Source organism: Bos indicus, chromosome 4, assembly GCF_029378745.1.
Source record: "Bos indicus isolate NIAB-ARS_2022 breed Sahiwal x Tharparkar chromosome 4, NIAB-ARS_B.indTharparkar_mat_pri_1.0, whole genome shotgun sequence".
Classification (NCBI taxonomy): Eukaryota; Metazoa; Chordata; class Mammalia; order Artiodactyla; family Bovidae; genus Bos; species Bos indicus.
The window spans coordinates 26,711,179-26,736,097 of record NC_091763.1 but is presented as its reverse complement, the minus strand read 5'-3'; the positions used below and the strand labels follow the sequence as shown (position 1 = coordinate 26,736,097).

The 24,919-nt window shown below is 36.0% G+C and overlaps 1 protein-coding gene across 3 annotated transcripts in view; it reads left to right on the top strand.

Annotated features, from left to right (window-relative positions):
* The window catches only part of SNX13 (sorting nexin 13), a 147,902-nt gene that overhangs the window by 66,415 nt on the left and 56,568 nt on the right, over positions 1-24,919 (top strand). For all 3 annotated transcript variants that reach the window (XM_070787566.1, XM_019958506.2, XM_019958505.2), the window contains exons 6-11: positions 6,082-6,203; positions 6,320-6,421; positions 7,948-8,036; positions 15,992-16,075; positions 21,147-21,285; positions 21,677-21,765. In XM_070787566.1, coding sequence (XP_070643667.1) covers positions 6,082-6,203; positions 6,320-6,421; positions 7,948-8,036; positions 15,992-16,075; positions 21,147-21,285; positions 21,677-21,765 — 625 coding nt within the window. The remainder of the gene's footprint in view (positions 1-6,081; positions 6,204-6,319; positions 6,422-7,947; positions 8,037-15,991; positions 16,076-21,146; positions 21,286-21,676; positions 21,766-24,919) is intronic.

Below are 24,919 nucleotides of genomic sequence, written 5' to 3'. Positions count from 1 at the left end.
GTTAGAGGTAAAGAGCCCATCTGCTAATGCAGGAGGTGCCAGAGACATGGATTTGATCCCTAGGTCAGGAAAGATCCCCTAGGGAAGCGAATCCCATGTACAGAAGAGCCTGGCGGGCTACAGTCCATAGGATAGCAGAGTCGGACTTGACTGAAGCGACTTGGCATGCACGCATGCTGCAGCACACAGGGGGAGGAGGTGCAGCTGAGGGAAGGGAGCAGACTAATTATAACCATAAAGTGGTGAAACTTGTGTCCTCATGGTTGCTAACTTAGCTCCTGTGAAAGAGTGATTTTCCATGTATTTTTGAGGATTATGGTAGAGAGTGATCATAAGTTTAATGTAAATTTAGGAATGTTGTGAAAAATTAGTTTAATTATTTTATACTCAGTCCTAAATTCTTGAAGTAGTTTTTAAAAGGGAAGCAAAAATGCTCTAGGGAAGTGGTTATGGTAACTTGAAATATTTATGAGCAAATTGAGACTGGAAGAAGGGAAAGTCTTTAAATGGATTTAGAAGCAAGTTTACAATTCTTTGCTTTTAAAATATTGCTCAAATTCAATTTTAGGCTGAAGCTTTTGATGCTAACAAAGTACTCCCTCAAGGACTCTTAAGGATGGAAACATGTAAAGGTTTATGTATTTTAAAAGAGTATATCCTTTATGATAGTGAATTCTGAGGGGGTTAACTGTCTGATTCAGTGACTCAAGGAAGGAATTTTTTTCTTTTACAGATAGGTCACTCACTTTCGGCAAAAGATGGCTGTGAGTCAGGTGATCAAAAAAACTAGTGAAATAGAACTTCTCAAAATGTCTTCAAAGATGCTTGTCAAAATCTACCCAGTAAAACTAGGAATTTTGCTAGTGATTTTTTAAAAAAAATGTCTGATATTTCTTCTTTAGAAGGTAAAAGACCTCATTTAGGAGATTAATACATATTATTGTATTTTATGCAGTTGGTTATTATATTGCCCTTACTGATTAATATACATTTAAAAAGCCTTTATATGTGATAAGTGTGTATGACTTTTGATATATATTCACACATATACAAACACGAATACTATACAGTGTATATACTATGCAGTATACTGTGTCATTTTTAATGTTTTAAGATAATATCTTAGTAATCATTCCTGTGAAAAAATAATACAGCATAAGGAATGAAACATTTATCATAGGATTGTTTCTGTGGGAAGATCAGTTTTGACTGTTTTCATTTTGATATAAAGGACTTTTTCCAGGACAGTGTTCTGCCAAGTGTGTGAAGATTGCCTCTACTGCCCAGCAGTCACCCACTTCTTTAGTTAGGCAAGTCGTCGTGATGACTACGTGATCAACTACGGGTTGATCATGCTCATTCCCTTCTTTTGCTTGTTCCTATATCCTTACTTTCCCTGTTAAATGGTACTCATTCATCAATCATAGTACTCATTCATCAAGATTTTTTTAATCTTTTTTAACTTATGACATAGCTCTTAACTTCTGCTTATTTCTGTATGTGACTCTTTTTGGAATGGTACGAGTTCTGTACTACTGTAGTAGAAGTTCTCTTTAGTTAGCCAGTCCATTCCCTTTGTACGACATACTAACTCATGCCCGTAGCATTAAAGCTAGGCTAATAGACCACTTTCTTATACTTCTGCCCATTTCTGTTCCCACTTTTTGAGATTTAAACTTATCAAAAGTCACTTGTATTAATAGATTCTTGGGCAAAGAAAATTTCATATAATAGGTCTGTAGTGTGAGCTGAACAGGGATACTTTAGAGGAGCAAGACAATTGAGTGTGTTAGAAAAGGAAGTTGTATTTGTTTCTGAACCTGTGTACCCTGGTTATATTTTTTATTATAATCATATAATTTAATTTACCCCTACCTATTTTGAAGAAATATGAGTATGACAGGGTAGTTCCTGTGAAAATGAGGTCACTTGCTTTGGAATTTACTCAGAGCAAGTTGCTGAATAGATTGCAATTGAATTAGGTGTGCAAAAGACAACTACAAAATACTGGTGAAGAGCCTTGAAAGACCCTTACTCTGCGTTCAGATTTGTTTACAAATGTCCTTAGTTGTTACGTCATTTAAAAGAAACTGGAAACCATAACTTCTTCAGTGTGAGAATGATTTATTCAAGACAAAGGCTACATTAATAACACTTAGCAAAACGTTAATCAAAAGGTCTTGTCTTGGTCTTATATTGAATGATTTATATGATTGAAGTTAAAATGACATACATTCATGATTCCCTCTTTTGATCAGATATTTTATTTACTCATTATCACTTTTCCATGTATTGTGTTCCTGTGTGCCTGCCTATGTGTATGTTGTATTTGGTTAATCATAGATTCTTAAAGCTGTAAGTGTCCCTAGAGAAAAACCATGGGATGTGATATGACTTGCTGAATTTCACAACTAATGAAATGGTGTATCTTTTACTTGAATCAAGGGCATGTATGCCAGTCCAGGCCTCTTTACAGAAGTCTTTAATTGATTTTGATGTGTGTTTTGTATTCCTTATGATAAGCTGTATACTGCTTAGAATAGATGGAACCAGTGAAGCAATTTGTGTAATCTCAGTCTCAGCCCCATATTTGGGACATTCAGTGCCTTTTTTAGGCTTTAGCATTAAGTAGCTTTAGGTTTTGGAGAAGGCGATGGCACCCCACTCCAGTACTCTTGCTTGGAAACTCCCATGGACGGAGGAGCCTGGTAGGCTTCAGTCCATGGGGTCGCTAAGAGTCGGAAACGACTGAGCGACTTCACTTTCACTTTTCACTTTCATGCGTTGGAGAAGGAAATGGCAACCCACTCCAGCGTTCTTGCCTGGAGAATCCCAAGGATGGAGGAGCCTGATAGGCTGCCATCTACAGGGTCGCACAGAGTTGGACACGACTGAAGCGACTTAGCAGCAGCAGCTTTAGGTTTTAGAGAGGCAAAAAGAGCTTCTCAATCAATGTGTGTCCCATTTCAGAACTTTAAGGAGTAAGGAAGAAGCTGTTCTAGGTGGTTCATGGGCCATTCTCCAGGCACCTGTTAACAGTGCTCTGACCCTGAAAGAGAAATCAATAAATTGGTATGTATTGAGTGCCTCCAGTGTTTAACGTATTATTTAGCCATTGGGAACAACACTGTGAATAAAACAAACACAGTGGAATAAAACAGATGAAATCCCTGACTTATCTCAGCAATTGAATTATTTAACTGCAGATTCTAGTGCTATAGAACTAAGCACTGTAACCAGAGATCTCCAGACCTAGTGTGAAGGAGTACGGCAGAGGGTGAGGGTCAATGCAGGGTTCTGTGTGTAGAGCCAACATTTTAGATAAACTCGAAAGCATACATGGGAATTGTCAGGGGAATGTGGAGGAGAGAAAGTAAATTTGTAGGGAGTAGACAGAGTGAGCAAACTTGGCAGAAGAAATAGTCTGTCCAGAGGCACTGAGATAAGAACAGAACCAAAGAGGAAGGAAGAGAGCGAAACAGACGATGAGGAAGTAAGCAGGGACCCAGATATGCATGATCAGGGAGTCATTAAAGTATTTTTAAAGCTCTTGTTTCGTATTATCATATTTGTGTTTTTAAAAAGATCACTCTGGCTGCTCTATGGAAAACAGAATGAAGGCAGAGACAAGAACGGACATGGGAGACCAATGAAAAGGCCAGGAATAAGATGCTGGTATTAGAGGTGAAGATAAGGCCTAATATATATTCAGAGAGGTTCACTTTATAGTTTGACTGTTGCTTTTGTTCTTTGAGACTTCATTTCTTATTTGCATTCCTAGTTAACCATTGTAATTCATGCAGTCATTCTATCAAGATATATAAGCTACAGGAACCTACTGTAAATTTTATTTTTTTGGAGTAGGGTTGAATATATTCCTTATTCTCTTGGTCATATAGGAAGTATGCTCTCATTTTTAAATTCAAGAAATGAAAGCTTCTAAGTAGTAATAAAATGAAAGTATAGATAATAGGATTCGTTGTATAATAATCTAGATGTTTTTACTAGAAGACATGTGGGGAAATATTTTAAACAAAGTGAAAAAGAGCCTTGACTGCAGTTATGATTTAAGAATAATAGTATTAAGAACTCAAATAGAAAGCTATTTGTAGATCAATAGAAGGAAATGTGGCTATTACATAAATTAAATGATTTTTAAATTTATATTTACATTGCACTTATTATATATTAGTCATATACCATAATTTTAGGAAGTACTTCACTGTCAACAAAATGTTTTCAAATTATAAGGTAAATACTACTAGAAATTATTAGTAGATATTTTCCTAATTTATAAGTGGGCAGTCATGTACTACTGTTGTTCCTATCTTCCTTACCTAGAATAGTTCCTTTGAATTGAGATTTACATTAAATTTGTATGTATTCAGTGAAAATGAGTCAAGCAGAGGGAAAATAATTACCTTGGACAGGGAATATGAAATATTATGCTTCCTGTTTTCCTCACCTCAATGTATTTATATATTGAAAGTAGAAATCTGTGTTTAATAATTAAAATAATTTTTTATATTTGCATTACTGATTAACTTCCAGTCATGTTAAATATTACTTTTACATCCTTTTATATCTTCTTCAGATGTCTCATTTACATCTTCTAAGATGTATTGAGATAGGTTCTAAAATTAATGAATTTATTTTGCTTGAATTTCAATAAATTCTATAACAGCACTATACATGAAACAGAGCACATACAATTTGAAAGATTCTGCTTCTAAATTTGTTAGAATGAACCTTTTATGGATTAAATGAATTTATGGTCTATACCATGTAAATTTTGTTCTTATACAAATTTTCAAGTTTGGATGATTTTGTACAGATACTCATGTAAGGATTTTTGAAAGATGCTTACACAGATAATAGTGCTTTTCTCTTTTAAGAAACAAAGATTCTAGAGACCTCAAAGTATTTAATATACATGGCTCATATAGTCTAATGATAACCCCTCTGCAAATCTGAACACTCAGGTTACCTTTATTTTTAATAAGTTGACTTGTATTTCATGTACTTATAATTTACTTTCCATGTGTATAATAGATTATAATTGCACATTAAAAAGTATATTAATGTTAATAATTTGTTTTTATTTGAAAACAGCCATCTGTGATATTCCTCAGTGCTGTTATCACATTTATAAGGTTTTTCTCCAAAAACAATAATCAAATTAACTTACTCACTTGCTTTTTTATGTATGGTGAATTAGCATGATGACTTATGGTATACTTTTTTTTTTTCCTCTCCTTTATTGCTCAGCATCTTTATGAATAACTCTTTGTCTTCTATTTGGTATGTTCATAAAGGGATGAATTAATTTTAATGTTAATATAAGGAAAACAGCATTGAAAAAATGCTTGTTTAAAATTATCACTTAATCAAAAGAGATGTGTAATCTGTTTTGTATTTATCTATTGTATTTGTTATGTTTCACTGGTGTGCTAAATTAGCAGTGTTTGTTGAAGTCTTCTTTTATAAGAGTACTAGGTAGCTTAATAAAATTAGTTACCACTTTTTTCATGGGTAAGTGTGGTATTTTATACATTATTCTTTAAACCATTTCCAGGTGACTATAGCTATTTTGAATAGTTGAGTTTTTAAGTGTTTATATATGCAAACAGAAACCAATCAGGCTCACACCAAAGGTATTTGGTTCAAAACTTGGACTGTATAACTAAATGGAAGAATGTGGAGAATTCAGAAAGGGTTCAGAAAGAATCAAAAATCCCAAGTGCTCTTTTAAAAACAAGCAAAAGCATTCTAAGTTCTTAATGTGTTGTTATGTCTGGGATGAGAAATTGCCTGTTTTCTTTCCTGTTTTTAATTTTAAGCACTTAATACTTTTAAGCTTCGACACATAAAATACTTCAAAGCATACTGTTCAAAAGTTTAAATAGATTTGATAAACTATGGATCTTTTGAAGAGGAATGCTAAGATGTAATACTAATTAAATGGACAAAAAGTGTAAATAAATTCAGTCTGTGATGATCATGTTGTTTTTCAATAGTCATTGAATAAATTTATTTTTTGATTTAAAAAGTCATCCTTTTATGTAATGTGTTTGTTATAAGGTCTAAAGAAATAGACTGGCAACCTTATTTTACTACACGCCTTGTAGATGATTTTGGCACACACCTACGAGTATTCAGAAAGGCCCAACAAAAGATAACAGAGAAAGATGATCAAGTGAAAGGTAATAATATCTTTATCCCATTTGAAAATTAGGATTTTATTTTATTTTATTATTATTTTTTTAAATCCGTTTTTCTTTATTATTCTCTAATCTTGAATTGTTCCTTTTCTGTCCAGGTACAGCAGAAGATCTTGTAGATACCTTCTTTGAAGTTGAAGTTGAAATGGAAAAGGATGTTTGCCGTGACCTAGTGTGCACTTCTCCCAAAGATGAAGAAGGTTTTCTTTTTAATTTAACTTTTTGAGCATATTAACTGTTCACGTTAGTAGAGGAAAATTAGCAGAACCATTTAACAAATACCAGGGTAAAATCTACCCACTCCAGTGTTCTTGCCTGGAGAATCCTAGGGATGGGGGAGCCTGGTGAGATACCATCTATGGGGTCGCACAGAGTCAGACACAACTGAAGCGACAGCAGCAGCAGCAGGGTAAAATCTAAGAGTGAAGTTATTCTTACAGGACAGGAAGCTTAGTAAAAACACTACTGCTTATTTTATCTTTTAACTCTTAGAAGTAAATTTCCAGATTCTTTTTTCTTTTAAAGAGAGCCTTTTCAGTTAAAGAGAACTTCCTTTGTTGTCTTTTAAAATATAGCAAACACAAACATTTTATCCTTAGGAATTTACTTTTTTTGATCTGTAGTAGTTTTATCTTCACCTTGAGTTTATTATTTCTAATTCGAGAATACACCTATTATTGTAAATATTTTCTAAGGGAATGATGATAATGTTTCAAATGAAATTTATAGAGTTGAATTGACTTTTCTTTTTGAGAGGTTAGACCAGATAAATTTTAGCTGAGGATGTTGTCTTTTCCTAGTTTTACAGTGACCGAGTCTGTGCTACTGGGCATATTGTTTTGATTATCAGGTTTTGATTATCAGTTACATAATTACCTTCCCAGGAAGTGTCAGCATATGAACACGTCAGAAAAGCATTGCTAGTCGTGGAAATTGTTTTCTTAGATTTTTAAAATGTGCTCAGCTTTTCTATTTCTTTGCTTTCTTTTCTGCTCTTTTCCGTTTTTTTCTTTCCTTTTTATATTTATTATGCAATTCAGTTTTTAATTGCTCCTTCATTAGCATTAATATGAAATAACTAAATGTAAGGAATAATTAGAATGATGTATAGTTCTTTTATTAAATCAAGCCCTCTTCAATCAGTAAAATAGAAGAGCATTTTCTTTTTCTTATTACCTGCCAGGTTAGTGGAGGTTCTTTCTTGAAAAAGAATTGTAAGTATATTTTTAAATGTGCAGATAACTTAAGTATGTAGAGATGTGTGGTAGAAGAGTAGAATACTTGGTGCAACTAAAACTTTGGGGAAAAACACTTTTGTAATTGAAGTTTCTCAACAACTCAAGATTTAGGGTTCAGTTCAGTTCAGTCGCTCAGTCGTGTCTGACTCTTTGCGACCCCGTGAATCGCAGCATGCCAGGCCTCCCTGTCCATCACCAGCTCCTGGAGTTTACTCAAACTCATGTCCATCAAGTTGGTGATGCCATCCAGCCATCTCATAGATGTAGGGTAGAACTGGGCAAAGTAAAAAAGTGTATATTACTTTGATTAATGAATATTTGCTGTTTGGAGAATAACAAAGATTTTTATTGAATACTGATTAATTACTAAGATAATAAGCTTATATAATCAGCAAACTGCTTAATCCTGCCACTTTGTGTTTTATATCAAGAGTAGGTGGAGATTTTGTATTTTCTGTTATTATGGCTCCTTTTTTTTTTATTTCTAGGATTCCTAAGGGATTTGTGTGAGGTCTTATTATATTTGTTGCTACCTCCTGGAGATTTCCAGAACAAGATCATGCGATACTTTGTCAGGGTAAGCTTAAACACATACCAAATACATGGCTATAAAGAAACTTAGAGTAGTAATTACCAAATTTTTGGTCCCAGGACCCTGTTACACACTTAAAAATTATTAAGGACCCCAAATAGCTTCTGTTTATGTGGGCTTTGTCGATCAATATTTATTATATTGTAAATATTAAAACTAAGGAATTTTGGAACACAGAATACACAAGCACATTCCATTAACTATCATGCTCCATTCTGAAAATACCACTGTTTGCTTCCCTTTCCCTTACACCCCAGAGGTTCCTGGACAACACCTCAAGAACTGCTTGAGTTAAAGTTAGATTATGTTTTAAATTTTCTTTAACATTGTTGTTCAGTCGCTTATTCATGTCCGACTTTTGCTACCCCATGGACTGCAGCACACCAGGCTTCCCTGTCCTTCACCATCTCTCTGAGCTTGCTCAAACTCATGTCCATTGAGTCGGTGATGCTATCCAGTCATCTTGTCCTCTGTCATCCCCTTCTCCTCTCCTGCCTTCAATCTTTCCCAGCATCTGGATCTTTTCTAATGAGTCAGCTCTTTACATCAGGTGGCCAAAGTATTGGAGCTTCAGCATCAGTCCTTCCAATGAATCCTATAAATTTATCTAAAGTAGGCCAATTAAAATAACACTTCTGATAGAAACTTTCAAAAAAAACCCTGGGCAGCTAAGATTCTACTTCTTGGCATTGAAAAATAAATGTCAGATGAAAACAATAATTTTGGACTCATTTATTCTCTGGGTATAATCCTTTGGGATAAAATTCTGTGTGCAAATGTAAAGGAATAACATTTTGACTTTGATTACTGGTTATGACCAAGAAATGCTAGCTACGTTAGTCCTTACCCTGGCTCAATGGGTTAAATTAAAAGTTTCTGATTATACTGAAAATGAAAGTTTATGATCTTTTTAGTCTGCCATTCTGCAAAACAGATACACCAGTTCCTAACTGAGCTTTTTTGCTTATTATTATTTAAGCAGTATCAATTTATCAGTATCCTGATAGCTCTCTAACTTGAGTTCAGTGCATTTTCAGGTAGGGTAATGATGCTGTGAAATGAATAGAAAATGCTTGATCTTGATGGGAAGAGTCTGATAGATTATATACATTGAAGACTTGGGCTGGTCATTATCAACATCTGGCATGTCTATGTCTAGATTCACATCTACCACTGAAGGAAGATACTGCTAATCAGTCATCATATTCATTCATGCTGATTATTTGGAGCAGTCTTTGCCTGCCTGATACTCTGCTTAACTTTTAAATATACAAGTTGTGCAATTCTGTGCCTTCTTGCGCATCCATCCCTGTGACTTTAAACACCATCCAAATGCTAATAACTTTCAAATCTATATCTTTCCCTTCTAAACTGTCCACCAGCTGCCTACTAAAATCACTATTTCACTGATGCATAGCCCTTTTAAACTTTGAATGCACAAGATGGAAGTCTTACTCTTGCCTCCAAATCCTGTGTACCTTTTATAAGTCTTTTCTTCATTCCCGTAATGACCACCCAGCAAATGTTTTAAATCTTAAGTCCTTTTAAAAGGCTTACAATAAGACTGTGGGTGATGTGGCGTTGTTTAACCTCTCTGGCCTTCATTCCATGTCATCACTGTACTCCAACCACACAGGCTTTTCCAAAGTGCCATTTCTCTCCACTATAGGATTATCTCGTACGCTTTTTTTCATCTGCTTAGAATGATTTGCATTATACTCTTGGCTAAATTATATTTGTCCCTCATATCTCACTTCCTCAGAAATACTTCCTTCTCTAAAAGCCCCCTCATAATTCCCTATCAGTGTAGGTAGGTACTGTATTCCTTCTTAAATTTACCATATTTTAACATGAAAGTTTGATTGTTGGATTAACTTGCTCGATGCCTTTTTCCCCTAACAGAATCCCAAGCCCTAGAGGACAGGGGCCATTTCTTCATTTCTGTATTCTGTATCACTGTGTACTTACTGGTTTTCACAGTGCCTGCCATATAGCATATACCAATCAGATAATCAATTTTAATGCACAGTTCAGTTGAGTTCAGTCATTCAGTAGTGTGTGACTCTTTGCAACCCCATGGACTGCAGCACGCCAGGCCTCCCTGTCCATCACCAACTCCTGGGGTTTACTCAGACTCATGTCCATTGAGTTGGTGATGCCATCCAGCCATCTTATCCTCTGTTGTCCCCTTCTCCTTCTCTTTCAATCTTTCCTAGCATCATGGTCTTTTCCAATGAGTCAGTTGTTCGCATCAGGTGGCCAAAAGATTGGAGTTTCAGCTTCAGGATCTGTCCTTCCAATGAATATTCAGGACTGATTTCCTTTAGGATGGACTGGTTTGATCTCCTTGTAGTCCAAGGACCTCTCAAGAGTCTTCCAACACCACAGTTCAAAAGCATCAATTCTTTGGCTCTCAGCTTTCTTTATAGTCCAACTCTCACATCCATACATGACTACTGGAAAAACCATAGTTTTGACTAGACGGACCTTTGTTGGCAAAGTAATGTCTCTGCTTTTTAATATGCTGTCTACGTTGGTCATAACTTTTCTTTCAAGGAGTAAGCATCTTTTAATTTCATGGTTGCAGTCACCATCTGCAGTGATTTGGGAGCCCAAAAAAATAAAGTCTGACACTGTTTCCACTGTTTCCCCATCTATTTGCCATGAAGTGATGAGACCAGATGCACCGATCTTAGTTTTCTAAATGTTGAGTTTTAAGCCAACTTTTTCACTCTGCTCTTTCACTTTCATCAAGAGGCTCTTTAGTTCTTCTTCACTTTCTGCCATAAGGAGTGGTGTCATCTGCATATCTGAGGTTATTGATATTTCTTCCTGCAGTCTTGATTCCAGCTTGTGCTTCATCCAGCCCAGTGTTTCTCATGGTGTACTCTGCATATAAGTTAAATAAGCAGGGTGACAGTATACAGCCTTGATGTGCTCCTTTCCTGATTTGGAACCAGGTGTTGTTCCGTGTCCAGTTCTAACTGTTGCTTCCTGACCTGCATACAGGTTTCTCAAGAGGCAGGTCAAATGGTCTGGTATTCCCATCTTTAAGAATTTTCGACAGTTTGTCATGATCCAGGCTTTGGCATAGTCAATAAAGCAGAAATAGATGTTTTTCTGAAACTCTCTTGCTTTATCGATGGTCCAACGGATGTTGGCAATTTGATCTCTGATTCCTCTGCCTTTTCTAAATCCAGCCTGAACATCTGGAAGTTCATGGTTCACATACTGTTGAAGCCTGGCTTGGAGAATTTTGAGCATTACTTGACTAGCATGTAAGATGAGTGCCATTGTACATTAGTTTCAGCATTCTTTGTCATTGCCTTTCTTTGAGATTGGAATGAAAACTGACCTTTTCCAGTCCTGTGGCCACTGCTGAGTTTTCCAAATTTTCTGGCATATTGAGTGCAGCACTTTCACAGCATCATTTTTTAGATTTGAAATACCTCACCTGGAATTCCATCACCTCCACTAGCTTTGTTGGTAGTGATGCTTCCTAAGGCCCACTTGACTTCACATTCCAGGATGTCTGACTCTAGGTGAGTTGATCACACCATTGTGATTATCTGGGTCATGAAGATCTTTTTTGTACAGTTCTTCTGTGTATTCTTGGCACCTCTTCTTAGTATCTTCTGCCTCTGTTGGGTCCATACCATTTCTGTCCTTTATTGTGCCCATCTTTACATGAAATGTTCCCTTGGTATCTCTAGTTTTCTTGAAGAGCATTCTGCTGCTGCGACTGCTAAATCACTTCAGTTGTGTCCAACTCTGGGCGACCCCGTAGACGTCAGCCCACCAGGCTCCCCCGCCCCTGGGATTCTCCAGGCAAGAACACTGGAGTGGGTTGCCATTTCCTTCTCCAGTGCATGAAAGTGAAAAGTGAAAGTGAAGTCGCTCAGTCGTGTCCGAGTCTTCGCAACCCCATGGACCGCAGCCCACCAGGCTCCTCCATCCATGGGATTTTCCAGGCAAGAGTACTGGAGTGGGATGCCATTGCTTTCTCCAGGAAGAAAACTCTAGTCTTTCCCATTCTGTTTTCCTCTTATTTCTTTGCACTGATCACTGAGGAAGGCTTTCTTATCTCTCCTTGCTATTCTTTGGAAATCTGCATTCAGATATATATGTCTTTCCTTTTCTCCTTTGCTTTTCATTTCTCTTCTTTTCACAGCTATTTGTAAGGCCTCTTCAGACAGCCATTTTGCTTTTTTACATTTCTTCTTCTTGGGACTAGTCTTGATCCCTGTCTCCTATACAATGTCTTGAATTTCTGTCCATATTTCTTCAGACACTCTATCAGATCTAATCCCTCGAATCTTTGTGTCACTTTAGGTCATAGCTGAATGGTCTAGTGGTTTTCCCTACTTTCTTCAATTTAAGTCTGAATTTGACGATAAGGAGTTCGTGATCTGAGAGGAAACCTATTTGACCTTGCTGGCTATGGGGCACATGCTACTGCTACTCTTTAAAGATTAAACTGACTTTTAGGAGACAGGAATGACGATCAGTCTTGTTACATGGGTTTAAAATGTGTTTAAAATAAGTAGGGTTGTTTAAAGAAAAAGCAAATACATTTTGCCATAGATTGATCTTTTAGGCCAATATTTCATTTCTTTTTGCTTGTGTCTAATTGAGTGAGTGTAATTGTAGAGCTCTGTGGTCAGTTTGTTTTTCTCTTAACTTGATAGTTCTTTATCACTTTCCTTTGTTGATAATTAAATCTAGGTTTTCCCAAAAGGCACTTTGTTCAGATTAAATAACAGACTAGAAAGTTCTTAGTTCTTTCCTTTATATGAATCCTTTGTATGAGTTGTACAAATCACAGCATTTGACTGAGATATTGCTATTTAATTGCCTCTGCTGTCTCCCATTACCATGTTTTATGGACATAAAGATTCATGGCCTCAGTGACTCTGTAACTTTTAAATCTTCATATTTGACAGCTTATGCTTGTGTTAAAGTATATGAAAATTGCCACATAATTTATAATATTTGCAATATTTTGCTCTCACTAAAACTGTACAGGAATTATTGAGTCGTATGACTAACCAAGGACTTCCCTGGTGGTTCAGATGATTAAGAATCTGCCTGCAATGCAGGAGACCCGGTTTCAATCCCTGGGTCAGGAAGATCCCCTGGAGAAGGACATGGCTACCCACTCCAGTATTCTTGCCTGGTGAATCCCATGGACAGAGGAGCCTGGTGGGCTGTATAGTCCATGAGGTTGCAGAGTCATACATGACTGAGCAACTAAACACACAGACACACACACATATACACGACTAACCAAACTCTTTCATGAGGCAAATTAGGAGATCAAAATAGTTTTCAGAGAGACATAACGACTGTTTGCCTTAACTAATATGAAGCAGTAAACTTATTCAAAAAGGTTACCCATATGTGTTTTACTCCTTTGAAAATAAACTTTCAATAAAGCACTTTTTTGTTTGTCAATTTTATCATTTCAGAATACATTTAAAAATTTGAGCATGTGTGGTCAGATACATAATTTGAGAGAAGAAATTACATAAATAAATATAATTTTTAAAAAGTTAGAGATTAAAGCTAATCCAGAATAAGCAATTTTCTAATTTGAGACTGGGAGATGTCTTAAAAGACATTTCAAAAAGTTTTTGGAGCCTCCATTAGTGCCTTTTAGAAATATTAATTGATCATGGGGTAAAAGTTGTCAAAGACTTGTAAAACTTATAGAAGTAGAATTTATATAAAATATTTCTCTAAAGGAAAGCAAAGTGAAGGCTCTCGTCTGTGAACTTATACCAGAAAATGGCACAGATAAATTAGAAATCTGGAAAGGAATAAATAAATTGGTCCTTTACTTAGAAAAGTGAAACATCCTGTTAAACTTGTGGCTATTTAGCCTTTCTAGTATTCATAAGAAATTCTGTTTCATAACTCTAGATATCACAAGCATAGAGGACTGAAGATTAAACAAGTAGACTATTGTCTAAGTTTGAAAGTGAAAGTGAAGTCGTTCAGTCATGTCCTGCTCTTTGCGACACCATGGACTGTAGCCCGCCAGGCTCCTCTTTCCATGGGATTCTTCAGGCAAGACTACTGGAGTGGGTTGCCATTTCCTTCTCCAGGAGATCTTCCCAACCCAGGGATTGAACCCCAGTCTCCTACATTGTAGGCAAACGTTTTACCATCTGAGCCACTTAGTTTCTTGATTTGCATCATTTAATTTTTTCAAAGTCATGCCATATTTAAGACAGTGACCTTGAGAAGATAAGAGTATTTTTGCATAGAGATAAATCTTTTATCTCTTTTAACTAATTTCCACTCACATACGAAAAGTTCCTAAAGAGCTGTAGTATATTAGGAGAGGTGGAAGACACAGAATTACTTAAAGAATGGTATGTGATAAATGCCATAAATACAAAGCATGAGTGTATTTTAAATATATAAGTGAATAGTGTTCATCAGAACAATCAGGGTTTATTTAATTAGAAAATTAATTCTGTAGTCAGTCCTAGAAGGAGAGCCAGAATCTTGATAGACGTGTAAACAGCTGCAGAGAATGGGAAGGTATAGTCAAAGAATATTAAGTAATTGTATTACCATAAATGTTATTTTATTTTTATTATCTTGTATTAGAAATTTCAAACAGACAGGTATAGCAAGTTAATACAATAGACATTTATGCGCCAACAAACCAGATTTGAGCAGTGTTAACATTTTGCTGTAGTTGCTCTAGCCCTCCCTCAAAGGCAGTCACTGTTCTGATTGTTTTCTTTTTTTGTTTTTATACTTTTAATATAGATGTAGGAGTCCATAAATACATATACTGCCATGTTTTGCCTTTTAAAAATGGATATAAATGCTAACTTGATCAAATCAGTCGCTCAGTCGTGTCCGACTCCTTGCGACCCCAGGAATCGCAGCACGCCAGGCCTCCCTGTCCATCACCACCTCCCGGAGTTCACTCAGACTCATGTCCATCGAGTCAGTGATGCCATCCAGCCATCTCATCCTCTGTCGTCCCCTTCTCCTCTTGCCCCCAATCCCTCCCAGCATCAGAGTCTTTTCCAGTGAGTCAACTCTTCGCATGAGGTGGCCAACGTACTGGAGTTTCAGCTTTAGCATCATTCCTTCCAATGAACACCCAGGACTGATCTCCTTCAGAATGGACTGGTTGGATCTCCTTGCAGTCCAGGGGACTCTCAAGAGTCTTTTCCAACACCACAGTTCAAAAGCATCAATTCTTCGGTGCTCAGCCTTCTTCACAGTCCAACTCTCACATCCATACATGACCACTGGAAAAACCATAGCCTTGACTAGACGAACCTTTGTTGGCAAAGTAATGTCTCTGCTTTTGAATATGCTATCTAGGTTGGTCATAACTTTCCTTCCAAGGAGTACGCGTCTTTTAATTTCATGGCTGCGTCACCATCTGCAGTGATTTTGGAGCCCAGAAAAATAAAGTCTGATACTGTTTCCACTGTTTGCTCATCTATTTCCCATGAAGTGATGGGACCGGATGCCATGATCTTCGTTTTCTGAATGTTGAGCTTTAAGCCAACTTTTTCACTCTCCACTTTCACCTTCATCAAGAGGCTTTTTAGTTCCTCTTCACTTTCTTCCATAAGGATGGTGTCATCTGCATATCTGAGGTTATTGATACTTCTTCTGGCAATCTTGATTCTGCTTATTAGAGGTATACTTTTGCTTTTTTTTTCGCTCAACTGTACTTTAGCTAATTGTGCCCATGTATCTAAGTTGATATAGATGGCTTCATCTTATTCAACTGATGTATGCTAGCTCATCTTTTTGTAAATCATGTCATTTACCAAATTTACTTTTATCTATACCTTACCTTTCTTCAGTAACAGCATTGAGTTAGGAAATTTACACTGTGCTATTGATTTGAGAAGTATATGAGATTAAATTTGTTTTTGTGTTTTAAAATTTTTGTCCAGGAAATCCTTGCACGTGGAGTTCTTCTTCCATTGATAAATCAACTCAGTGACCCTGATTATATTAATCAATATATCATATGGATGGTATGTACTTTCTAAAATGCAGCTCTTGTTTTTAAAACAGTTTTTTAAAAGGTATAAATATGATTTGGAGGTCAGGATGATTAAGCAATAATTTATTAAAGAAATTAAGTAAAAATATATCTCAAGGTAATCTTTTATATTTTCAATGTTTCTGTTAGCTTATGTGTTGAATGTACTAGCCAGATTTCCCTTAAGGAAGTAGGTTGATAAGATAATCTTCCTTACAGTGTTCCTGCTGTTTCTACTTATTTAAATTTAAAAAAGGATGTTTTCTTATCTGTGTGTATAGATGATAAGTACTTCTTAAAACTGCTGTTTGATTTCAAATTAATCTGAACTACTTAAATAGCATGCAATTTAAATTTTATGCTAAATAGTAGAGAAAAATATGAAGGAAAGAACATTAGATTGAGAATAAGATCTAAGTTCTAGATACGTTTCTATAAGTCGCTTAGTATGTCACTAAGTTAGATAACTCATAGTTTTGTCATTCATCAGGTATATCAAAGGGTTAGTGGTTATTAAGTTTGCTAGTTCTAATTTTTTTCTGATTATATATGCTTTTCCTCAGTAAATTAATGGTTGAGGAAGAATGTGTTAAATGGGCTATTGCTGGGAATTACTTTGATGGGTACCTAAGTCTTTGATTCCTTTTTGTGAATCTGAAATTTCTCTCCCACATTGTCTTCTTTTACTCAGTCTAGCTTTTCTAGGAAGGAAGTATTTGATTGTTCTTTGTTTACAATCATATCCATTATTAGACGTGCCATTTTTCATTGTTGTAACTATTACAGTGTTTGTCTCTCGCATCGGATTATGGGTCCCCTATAGGCAGAAATTGTCTTCCTAGCCTTGGTTCCTAGAATCTTTCATGGAGTTCACAGAACTTAATTTTTCATTTCCTTTGTCAGCTTATTTAGATCCTGCTAGGCTGTACCTAGAGCTTTAAAAATTTGCATATCCCCATAACTAAAAAAAAAAAAGCCTTTGGTTAGGAATTCCGTTCTTGAAATTTATCGTAAAGTGCTGATAAACAAGGTTATAACAATCCAATTTAAGACTACTAATGGCAATCTTGCTAATAATCCTTAAAAAAATGAAAGCAATATAAGTGTTCAGCATAGAGGCACAATTGCACTCATTTCACATGCTAGCAAGGTTAATGCTCAAAATCCTTCAGGCTAGGCTTCAACAGTACATGAACCGAGAACCTCCAGATATACGAGGAGGATTTAGAAAAGGCAGAGGAACCAGAGATCAAATTGCCAACTTCCGTTAGATCATAGAAAAAGCAAGGGAATTCTAGAAAAACATCTACTTCTGCTTCATTGATTATGCTAAAGCCTCTGACTGTGGATCACAACAAACTGTGGAAAATTCAAGAGTTGGAAATACCAGACCACCTTACTTGTCTCCTGAGAAACCTGTATGCAGATCAAGAAGCAACAGTTAGAACCGATCATGGAACAACAGACTGGTTCAAAATTGGGAAAGGAGTATATCAAGGCTGTACATTGTTATCTTGCTTATTTAATGTACGTGCAAAGTATATCATGCAAAATGCTGAGCTGAATGCAGCTCAAGCTGGAGTTTAGATTGCCCGAAGAAATATCAGTAACCTCAGATACGCAGATGACACCACCATTATGGCCGACAGTGAAGAGGAACTGAAGAGTCTTTTGATGAAAGAGGAGAGTGAAAACGCTGGCTTGAAACTCAGCATTCAAAAAACTAAGATCATGGCATCCGGTCCTGTCACTTCACGGCAGATAGATGGGGAAACAATGGAAACAGTGACACACTTTATTTACTTGGGCTCCAAAATCACTGTGGACGGTGACTGCAGCCATGACACTAAAAGACATTTGCTCCTTGGAAGAAAAGCTGTGACAAACCTAGACAGCATATTAAAAAGTAGAAATATCAATTTGCTAACAAAAGTCTGTCTGGTCAAAGCTGGTTTTTCCAGTAGTCATGTACAGATGTGCTAATTGGACTGTAAAGAAAGCTGAGCGCCGAAGAACTGATGCTTTTGAACTGTGGTGTTGGAGAAGACTCATGAGAGTCCCCTGGACAGCAAGGAGATCCAACCAGTCAATCCTAAAGGAAATCAGTCCTGAATATTCATTAGAAGGACTGATGCTGAAGCTGAAGCTCCCATACTTTGGCCGCCTGTGAAGAGCTGACTCACTGGAAAAACACTGATGCTGGGAAAGATTGAGGGCAGGAGGATAAGGGGACGACAGAATGAGATGGTTGGATGGCGTCACCAACTCAGTGGACATGAGTTTGAGCAAACTCTGGGAGATAGTGACGGACAAGGAAGGCTATTGTGTGCTGCAGTCCATGGGGTCGCAGAGTCGGACAGGACCGAGCAACTGAACAATAAAATAGAGGAATAGTTTAGGAATATTGATACAATAAATACTATTTATACTATGATGGTAGTATGTCTTTATGAATATGAAAAGATGTGTTTTTTTTTTTTATGTGAAAAGGACAACTAAAAATGATGTGTGTGTAGATATCTGTTCCTTTAAAAATAAATATATAAGTAAGTATATATTTATGAGTGACTGTGATTCTGATAAGTTGTATACTGACTGAAATGTTAATAGAGAGGTCAGTCAATTCAGTTGCTGAGTCCTGTCTGACTCTTTGCGACCCCATGGACTGCAGCACGCCAGGCTTCCCTGTCCATTACCAACTTGCAGAGCTTGCTCAAACTCATGTACATTGAGTTGGTGATGGCATCCAACCATCTCATCCTCTGTTGTAGTAGAGATGTAGGATCCTGAAAATTTTAAGTTTTCTCTTTTGTTTATTTCACTTTACTACAAGTATTGGTTATGTCATAAGTGATTTTTTAAGAAGTAGGATAAAGGTAAAATTTTAAAACGTTTAAGTGGTAAAGTAAGAGTAAATATCTTTAAAAAGATTTTTTTTGTAACACAAAAATGAATATCATATACTAACCTTAAAAAATCAGTTTACAGTACTGTATAATCTTACCTATAGTACAGAACAGGATGCAAGTTTACTGGAATATTATGGTTATCTCTCACTCATGGGATTAGGAATTATTTTTATTTCTATTTTTCTTTAGTTTTCAATTTTTATTTTGCTGAGCGTATATTAAGTATATAATTAGTTACATGGTAAAAACATTTTTGAGGGACTTAACACATACTCAGAACAGAATTCAAGCCACCAGATTTTTACTTGTTCTCTGCATAGTTGGGCTGGTACTGTTATTATGTATCATGGTTGGGGTCTTTTTTATTTAAAACAGTGATTGAGCACTATTGTGCTTTGCTGTAAAATATCAGAAAATATATTTAAAAGAAAAAGATATCAATAAAGGATCTTTAGCTTGCTTTGTTGTCTGGTTTATTCTCTTGACATAATTTATGTGGAAAACCCTTTGCACATAGGTATTATAAAATTGGCTCAGTTCTTACTCTTTCTGCCAGGTAAATTCCATATTAATGATAGCTAATTGTATAGTTTATTTTTATTTGAAAGGAAAAGGTTAGAGCAGTGTAGTAGTAACATATATCCTCCAAATAAAATGTTCATATTACCTAACAGAAGTTTCAAGTTTTTAAGTCATTTCTAAAGATAGTATCTGCCAATTTGCATTATTTATCTCAAAATATATATATTATATCTTTTGGGGACAAACTAGTTAATTGTAAACTCTTCTCTCTGACTGTGAAATAGTTTACTTAATTGGTTTATATTGTTATCTCCTGCTGCTGCTGCTGCTGCTAAGTCGCTTCAGTCGTGTCCGACTCTGTGCGACCCCATAGACGTTAGCCCACCAGGCTCCGCTGTCCCTGGGATTCTCCAGGCAAGAACACTGGAGTGGGTTGCCATTTCCTTCTCCAATGCATGAAAGTGAAAAGTGAAAGTGAAGTCGCTCAGTCGTATCCGACTCTTCGCGACCCCATGGACTATAGCCTACGAGGCTCCTCCGTCCATGGGATTTTCCAGGCAAGAGTACTGGGAGTGGGTTGCCATTGCCTTCTCCGATTGTTATCTCCTACTAGAGCAGCTTAGTGAACAGCTGTTTACTTGTTTCTTAATGTATTCTTAGAAAAATCAGGTCTTTAATGACTTACTTCTTTTATTATTGAAGTAAAATTTATACAAAGTGAGAGATATCGCCAACTAGTTATCTGAAGTTCTGTTATAATTTTGTACTTCTCCTTGCACTGTTTGAGAATGTGAAGACCAAATTTGGTCTCCCCACATTCTGATAGATATTTGGCATTTTCATTTTGTTATGGTTAACTTGCACATCCTTGATGATTAATGATTTTGAACATTTTTTCATGTGCTTATTGCCCCCCTGCCTCTTTTCCCCACAGTTCTGAACTTTGGCAATCACCAGTACTTGGACTCCTATTTAGAATGGACAACCAAGTTGGCTACCTTTTCATAGTTCCCTTTACTGTTTTATTTGGCTTAAATTCATTGACAGTCATAGTCATTAGATCCTTTACAACATTCTCAACTACCTTTCCTCTCTCTCTCAGTTTATTATTGGCTTGTTAAAACCACATTATGGTTAAATCCAACTTAATGTTTTACTCCATTCTTATTCTTAAATAGCAAGTGGCTGGAAAAGAAAGATGAAATAACAGTTATTCATGTTGTTACAGTGATTCTGTTAAATTTATGTCAGAGAATGCCGCTCTTAATGTTTAAAATTCTCCAATCACTTTTCATTCCATTCACAGAGAAAGCCAAACCATTTACTAAACCCTGTCACGTTTGCTTTTCCATTAGCACTCATCTCCCTTGCCCTTCTGCATTTCTTTGGTTTAGCTCTAGTCACCATGGCTTCCTTGCTGTCATCAGACATTCTGAGTGTACTCTTTACTTCACAGTGTGCTATATATCTTACTGTGTTAGTAGTCTCTGACCCAGGAGAAGTTAAGTACCATGAGTAGAGAGATTTTCATTTTGTTTGAGGACAGTTGTGCCTGGCCCATGATAGGTACTCAAGATTCTGTTTTCACTTAAGTGAGTCTCCCTCCCATCAGTGTTTTAAACTTTTTTTCAGATCCGTGATTCTAATTGCAACTATGAGGCCTTTATGAACATTATTAAATTGAGTGACAATATTGGAGAGCTCGAAGCAGTCAGAGATAAAGCAGCAGAAGAATTACAGTATCTTCGATCTCTAGATACAGCTGGTGATGGTAAGTAATTTATTTAAGAATAAGAATGTTTTACTTCTTTAACAATTACTATATATTCAAACAAAACTTTAATTTACATAAAGGTCATTTTATGTTATTAGTGGTTTTCACCTTAACTGAATCTGACTTTTATTATGCTAATATGTTCTGAGAATAAAGCACAATAGTTTTCTGAATGTGAGACTCTTATTATTGCAGTTATCGCTAAAGATAATTGGCATAGTTTAATTTTAATTAAATAATTTCACTATAAAATTTCCAGTTATTTATTTTTTAAATAAATAATTGCTGTGTTCATTGGTTATTATGTTAAATTATAGTAAGTGTATGTTTAAAGTATTTCACAAGTAACACTGCCACTTTACCTCATAATCAATTTGTTTATTCTTAGATATCAACACCATCAAAAATCAAATAAATAGCTTATTATTTGTGAAGAAAGTATGTGACTCAAGAATACAACGGTTGCAGTCTGGCAAAGTGAGTAAAATACTCTTGAATTAATATTTAACTATAGATAATTTCTCTTCATTAAAATATCCAGCAAATGACAAAAGGTTGAGTATTAACCAGTGTGGCATTTTACAGAAGAACTAAAAATTTTGAAAAAATTTATATTATACAAGGTAGTGTAAGTATTTATTAAAACAAGCTAATGAGATTCAAATATTGCATGAAAAGTCAAATTTTTTTCTTGATTTATGTATTTATCTACTCATGTGACATTTATTTAAAATTCAACATTTATTGAATTATGTACATCGGACACCATTTAGATGGATCTAACAGACGGAAATCTCTCTCATGAAGCTTACATTTTAGTTGCAGAATCAGAAAATAAACCAATATATAAATTGATATATTATGTAAAAAATGTAAAAGTAAGTAAAATGTGAAAAAATAAAATGTAAAAAAAAAAAAAAACCTAAAATGTGAAAGAAAATCAGTAAAGTAGGGTGGTAGAGAATGTCAAAGTGGTTTAGATAGATGCTGAGAGATCTGGTGACATTTAAACATAGAGAGATCTGAATAATATGAGCGAATCCTGTGGAATTTTTTTTTTCTTTAATCTTTAATGCAAAGGTAAGAGCAAATGTGAAGTCCCTGGAATAGGAAAGTGCCTGGTGAGTTAGAGGAGGTCATTGTGAGTGGTATGGAATGTATGATAGGATTTGTAGTAGGAGTGAGATTAGAAACCTTAGGGGTTAGATCATACATGGTTTTACCTTCCATAGTAAGATTTTTTAAAATCTGAGTGTGATAGAAATCCATTGGAGATTTTCCCTGGCAAGTGACATAATCTGACTTATGAGGTAAAATGATTACTTGGGCTCTGTGATGAGTAGATTGTGGTGGAGTGGTGGAATGGAAACTAACAGATCGTTTACATGACTCTTGTTTTTGTTTAGTAAGAGATGTCTGGGGGGATTCATGTGAGAAGTTAATTAGAGACAGTATTTGCTAATGTATTAAATATGGGTTGAGAGAGAAAAAAGAACTCAAGGATGATTCCAAAGTTTTTTGGACCAAGCACCTGCATGAATAGTGTTGTTATTCACTAAAATGAATAAAACTGAGGGAGGAGGAAGTTTGGAAGAGAGAATCAAGTTTTGAATGTTTTAGCCTGAGATCCCTGTTTGATGTTAAAGTAGACATTCTAATTGGTAAATTCAAGTTTAAGGGAAATTTCGTGAATGAAATAAACTTTGAGAATCCTCAGGATTATCAGCTGCTTGTTTAAAGTTGAGAGATTGTATGAGATTACTTAAAAGAATGAGTTTAAGAAAGAAGATATCAAAGACTTTGTCCTGAGGCACTTCAGTTACTAGTGTTTAAGACAAAATGAAAGGTCTAGCCAAACAAACTGTAAATGACTGTTGAGATTGAAGGAAAGGAGTGTGATATCCTAGAAGCAAAGTATAGAAAATACTGAAAAAAGTGAGAGATCAGGTGTATTACAGACTACTAATAAGTTGAGTAAGATGAAGATTTAGAATTGACTGTTGGGTTTGCCACAGGGGTATTATTGGTGATCCATGAGAGCATTTTGGTTGAATAGTGGAGAAAAACCCTGATGGGAGTCAGTCAGGAGAAAATGAGAAGAAATGAATTAGAAACAGTCATTATAGGTAGCTGTTTGGATGAGTTTCATTGTAAAAGAGAGCAGAGATTTGGGGCTTTGAAACAAATTTTTTACTACCTTTAGTTTTCAGTGTAGTCACCTTTTTTATGCTGGTTTTCTATTGGAAATTGTTTTGTGACTCTTTGGTCTTGTAATTTTGCAGTGTACTTAAATTCCTTAAGGAATAGAAGACTTAGTTTAAAATTTTGAGTTTAGTTTGCTAGTTTAATTATAACTTAAACATTATTTGAGGCCTACATTTGTCATAAATGTGTGTGCAGGTGTATGTATGTCTGTCTTTGTTCAGTTAACTGTATTTTAAAATGAATTTATATATGCGTGTAAATTCAGAATAGAAGAATAATATGGTTTCACTTGTGATTGTTGTTTCTTTATCTAGTTACCCTACCTAGATCCTAGAGTTAGTGATGCTTGTGTGTTGTGGACTAAATCGCTTCAGTTGTGTTCAACTCTTTGCGAGCCTATGGACCGTAGCCTGTCGGGTTCCTCCGTCCATGGGATTCTCAAGGCAAGAATACTGGAGTAGGTTTCCATGCCCTCCTCCAGGGGATCTTCCCCACCCAGGGACTGAACCCTCCTCTCTTATGTCCCTTGCACTGGCAGGCAGATTCCTTACTGCTGAACCACCAGGGAAGCCCCTGCTGATCCTTAAGCATCATTATTTAAGTCTGTTTGCCTAAATACTTTTTGATACTGAATTCCTTTTAAAATTTAGAAACCTTGTTTGGAAGCTTGTCAACTCTAATTTGAATAGGAAGCTTTACCTTTTTTAAAAGCTCAAGTCATAGCATGTATTCCTTTGGATGAAAATTCAGAATCTTCAGAGATAGAGTTTTTTTAATCATACTGCTCATCTTAAAGTCTTCGAGATGCTTTTTTCTTTTTATTACAAATAAAGTGATAGTGAATACTCTTCTCCATCCCATATCTATATAGATGCTGCTGGACAGAACCAAGAAGTGATAAAATCTGAGGAAGGAAGATTTATATAGGGGAAATCATGTGCTGCTACTAGATTGCTTTGTTGTTGTTCAGTCACTCAGTCGTGTCCAACTCTGTGACCCCATGGACTGCCACACACCAGGTTTCCCTGTCCTTCACCATCTCCTAAAGTTCACTCAAACTCATGTCCATTGAGTCGGTGATTCCATCGAGCCATCTCATCCTCTGTTGTCCCCTTCTTCTCCTGCCTTCTCTCTTTCCCAGCATCAGGGTCTTTTCCAATGAGTTGACTCATTTAATCAGATGGCCAGAATATTGGAGCTTCAGTTTCAACATCAGTCCTTCTAATGAATATTTAGGATTGACTGGTTTGATCTCCTTGCAGTCCAAGGGACTCTCCAGAGTCCTCTCCAACACCACAGTTTGAAAGCATCAGTTCTTTGGCGTTCAGCCTTCTCTATAGTCCAACTTTCACTACTGGAAAAACCATAGCTTTGACTATGTGGACCTTTGTCAACAAGGTGATGTCTCTGCTTTTTAATAGGCCGT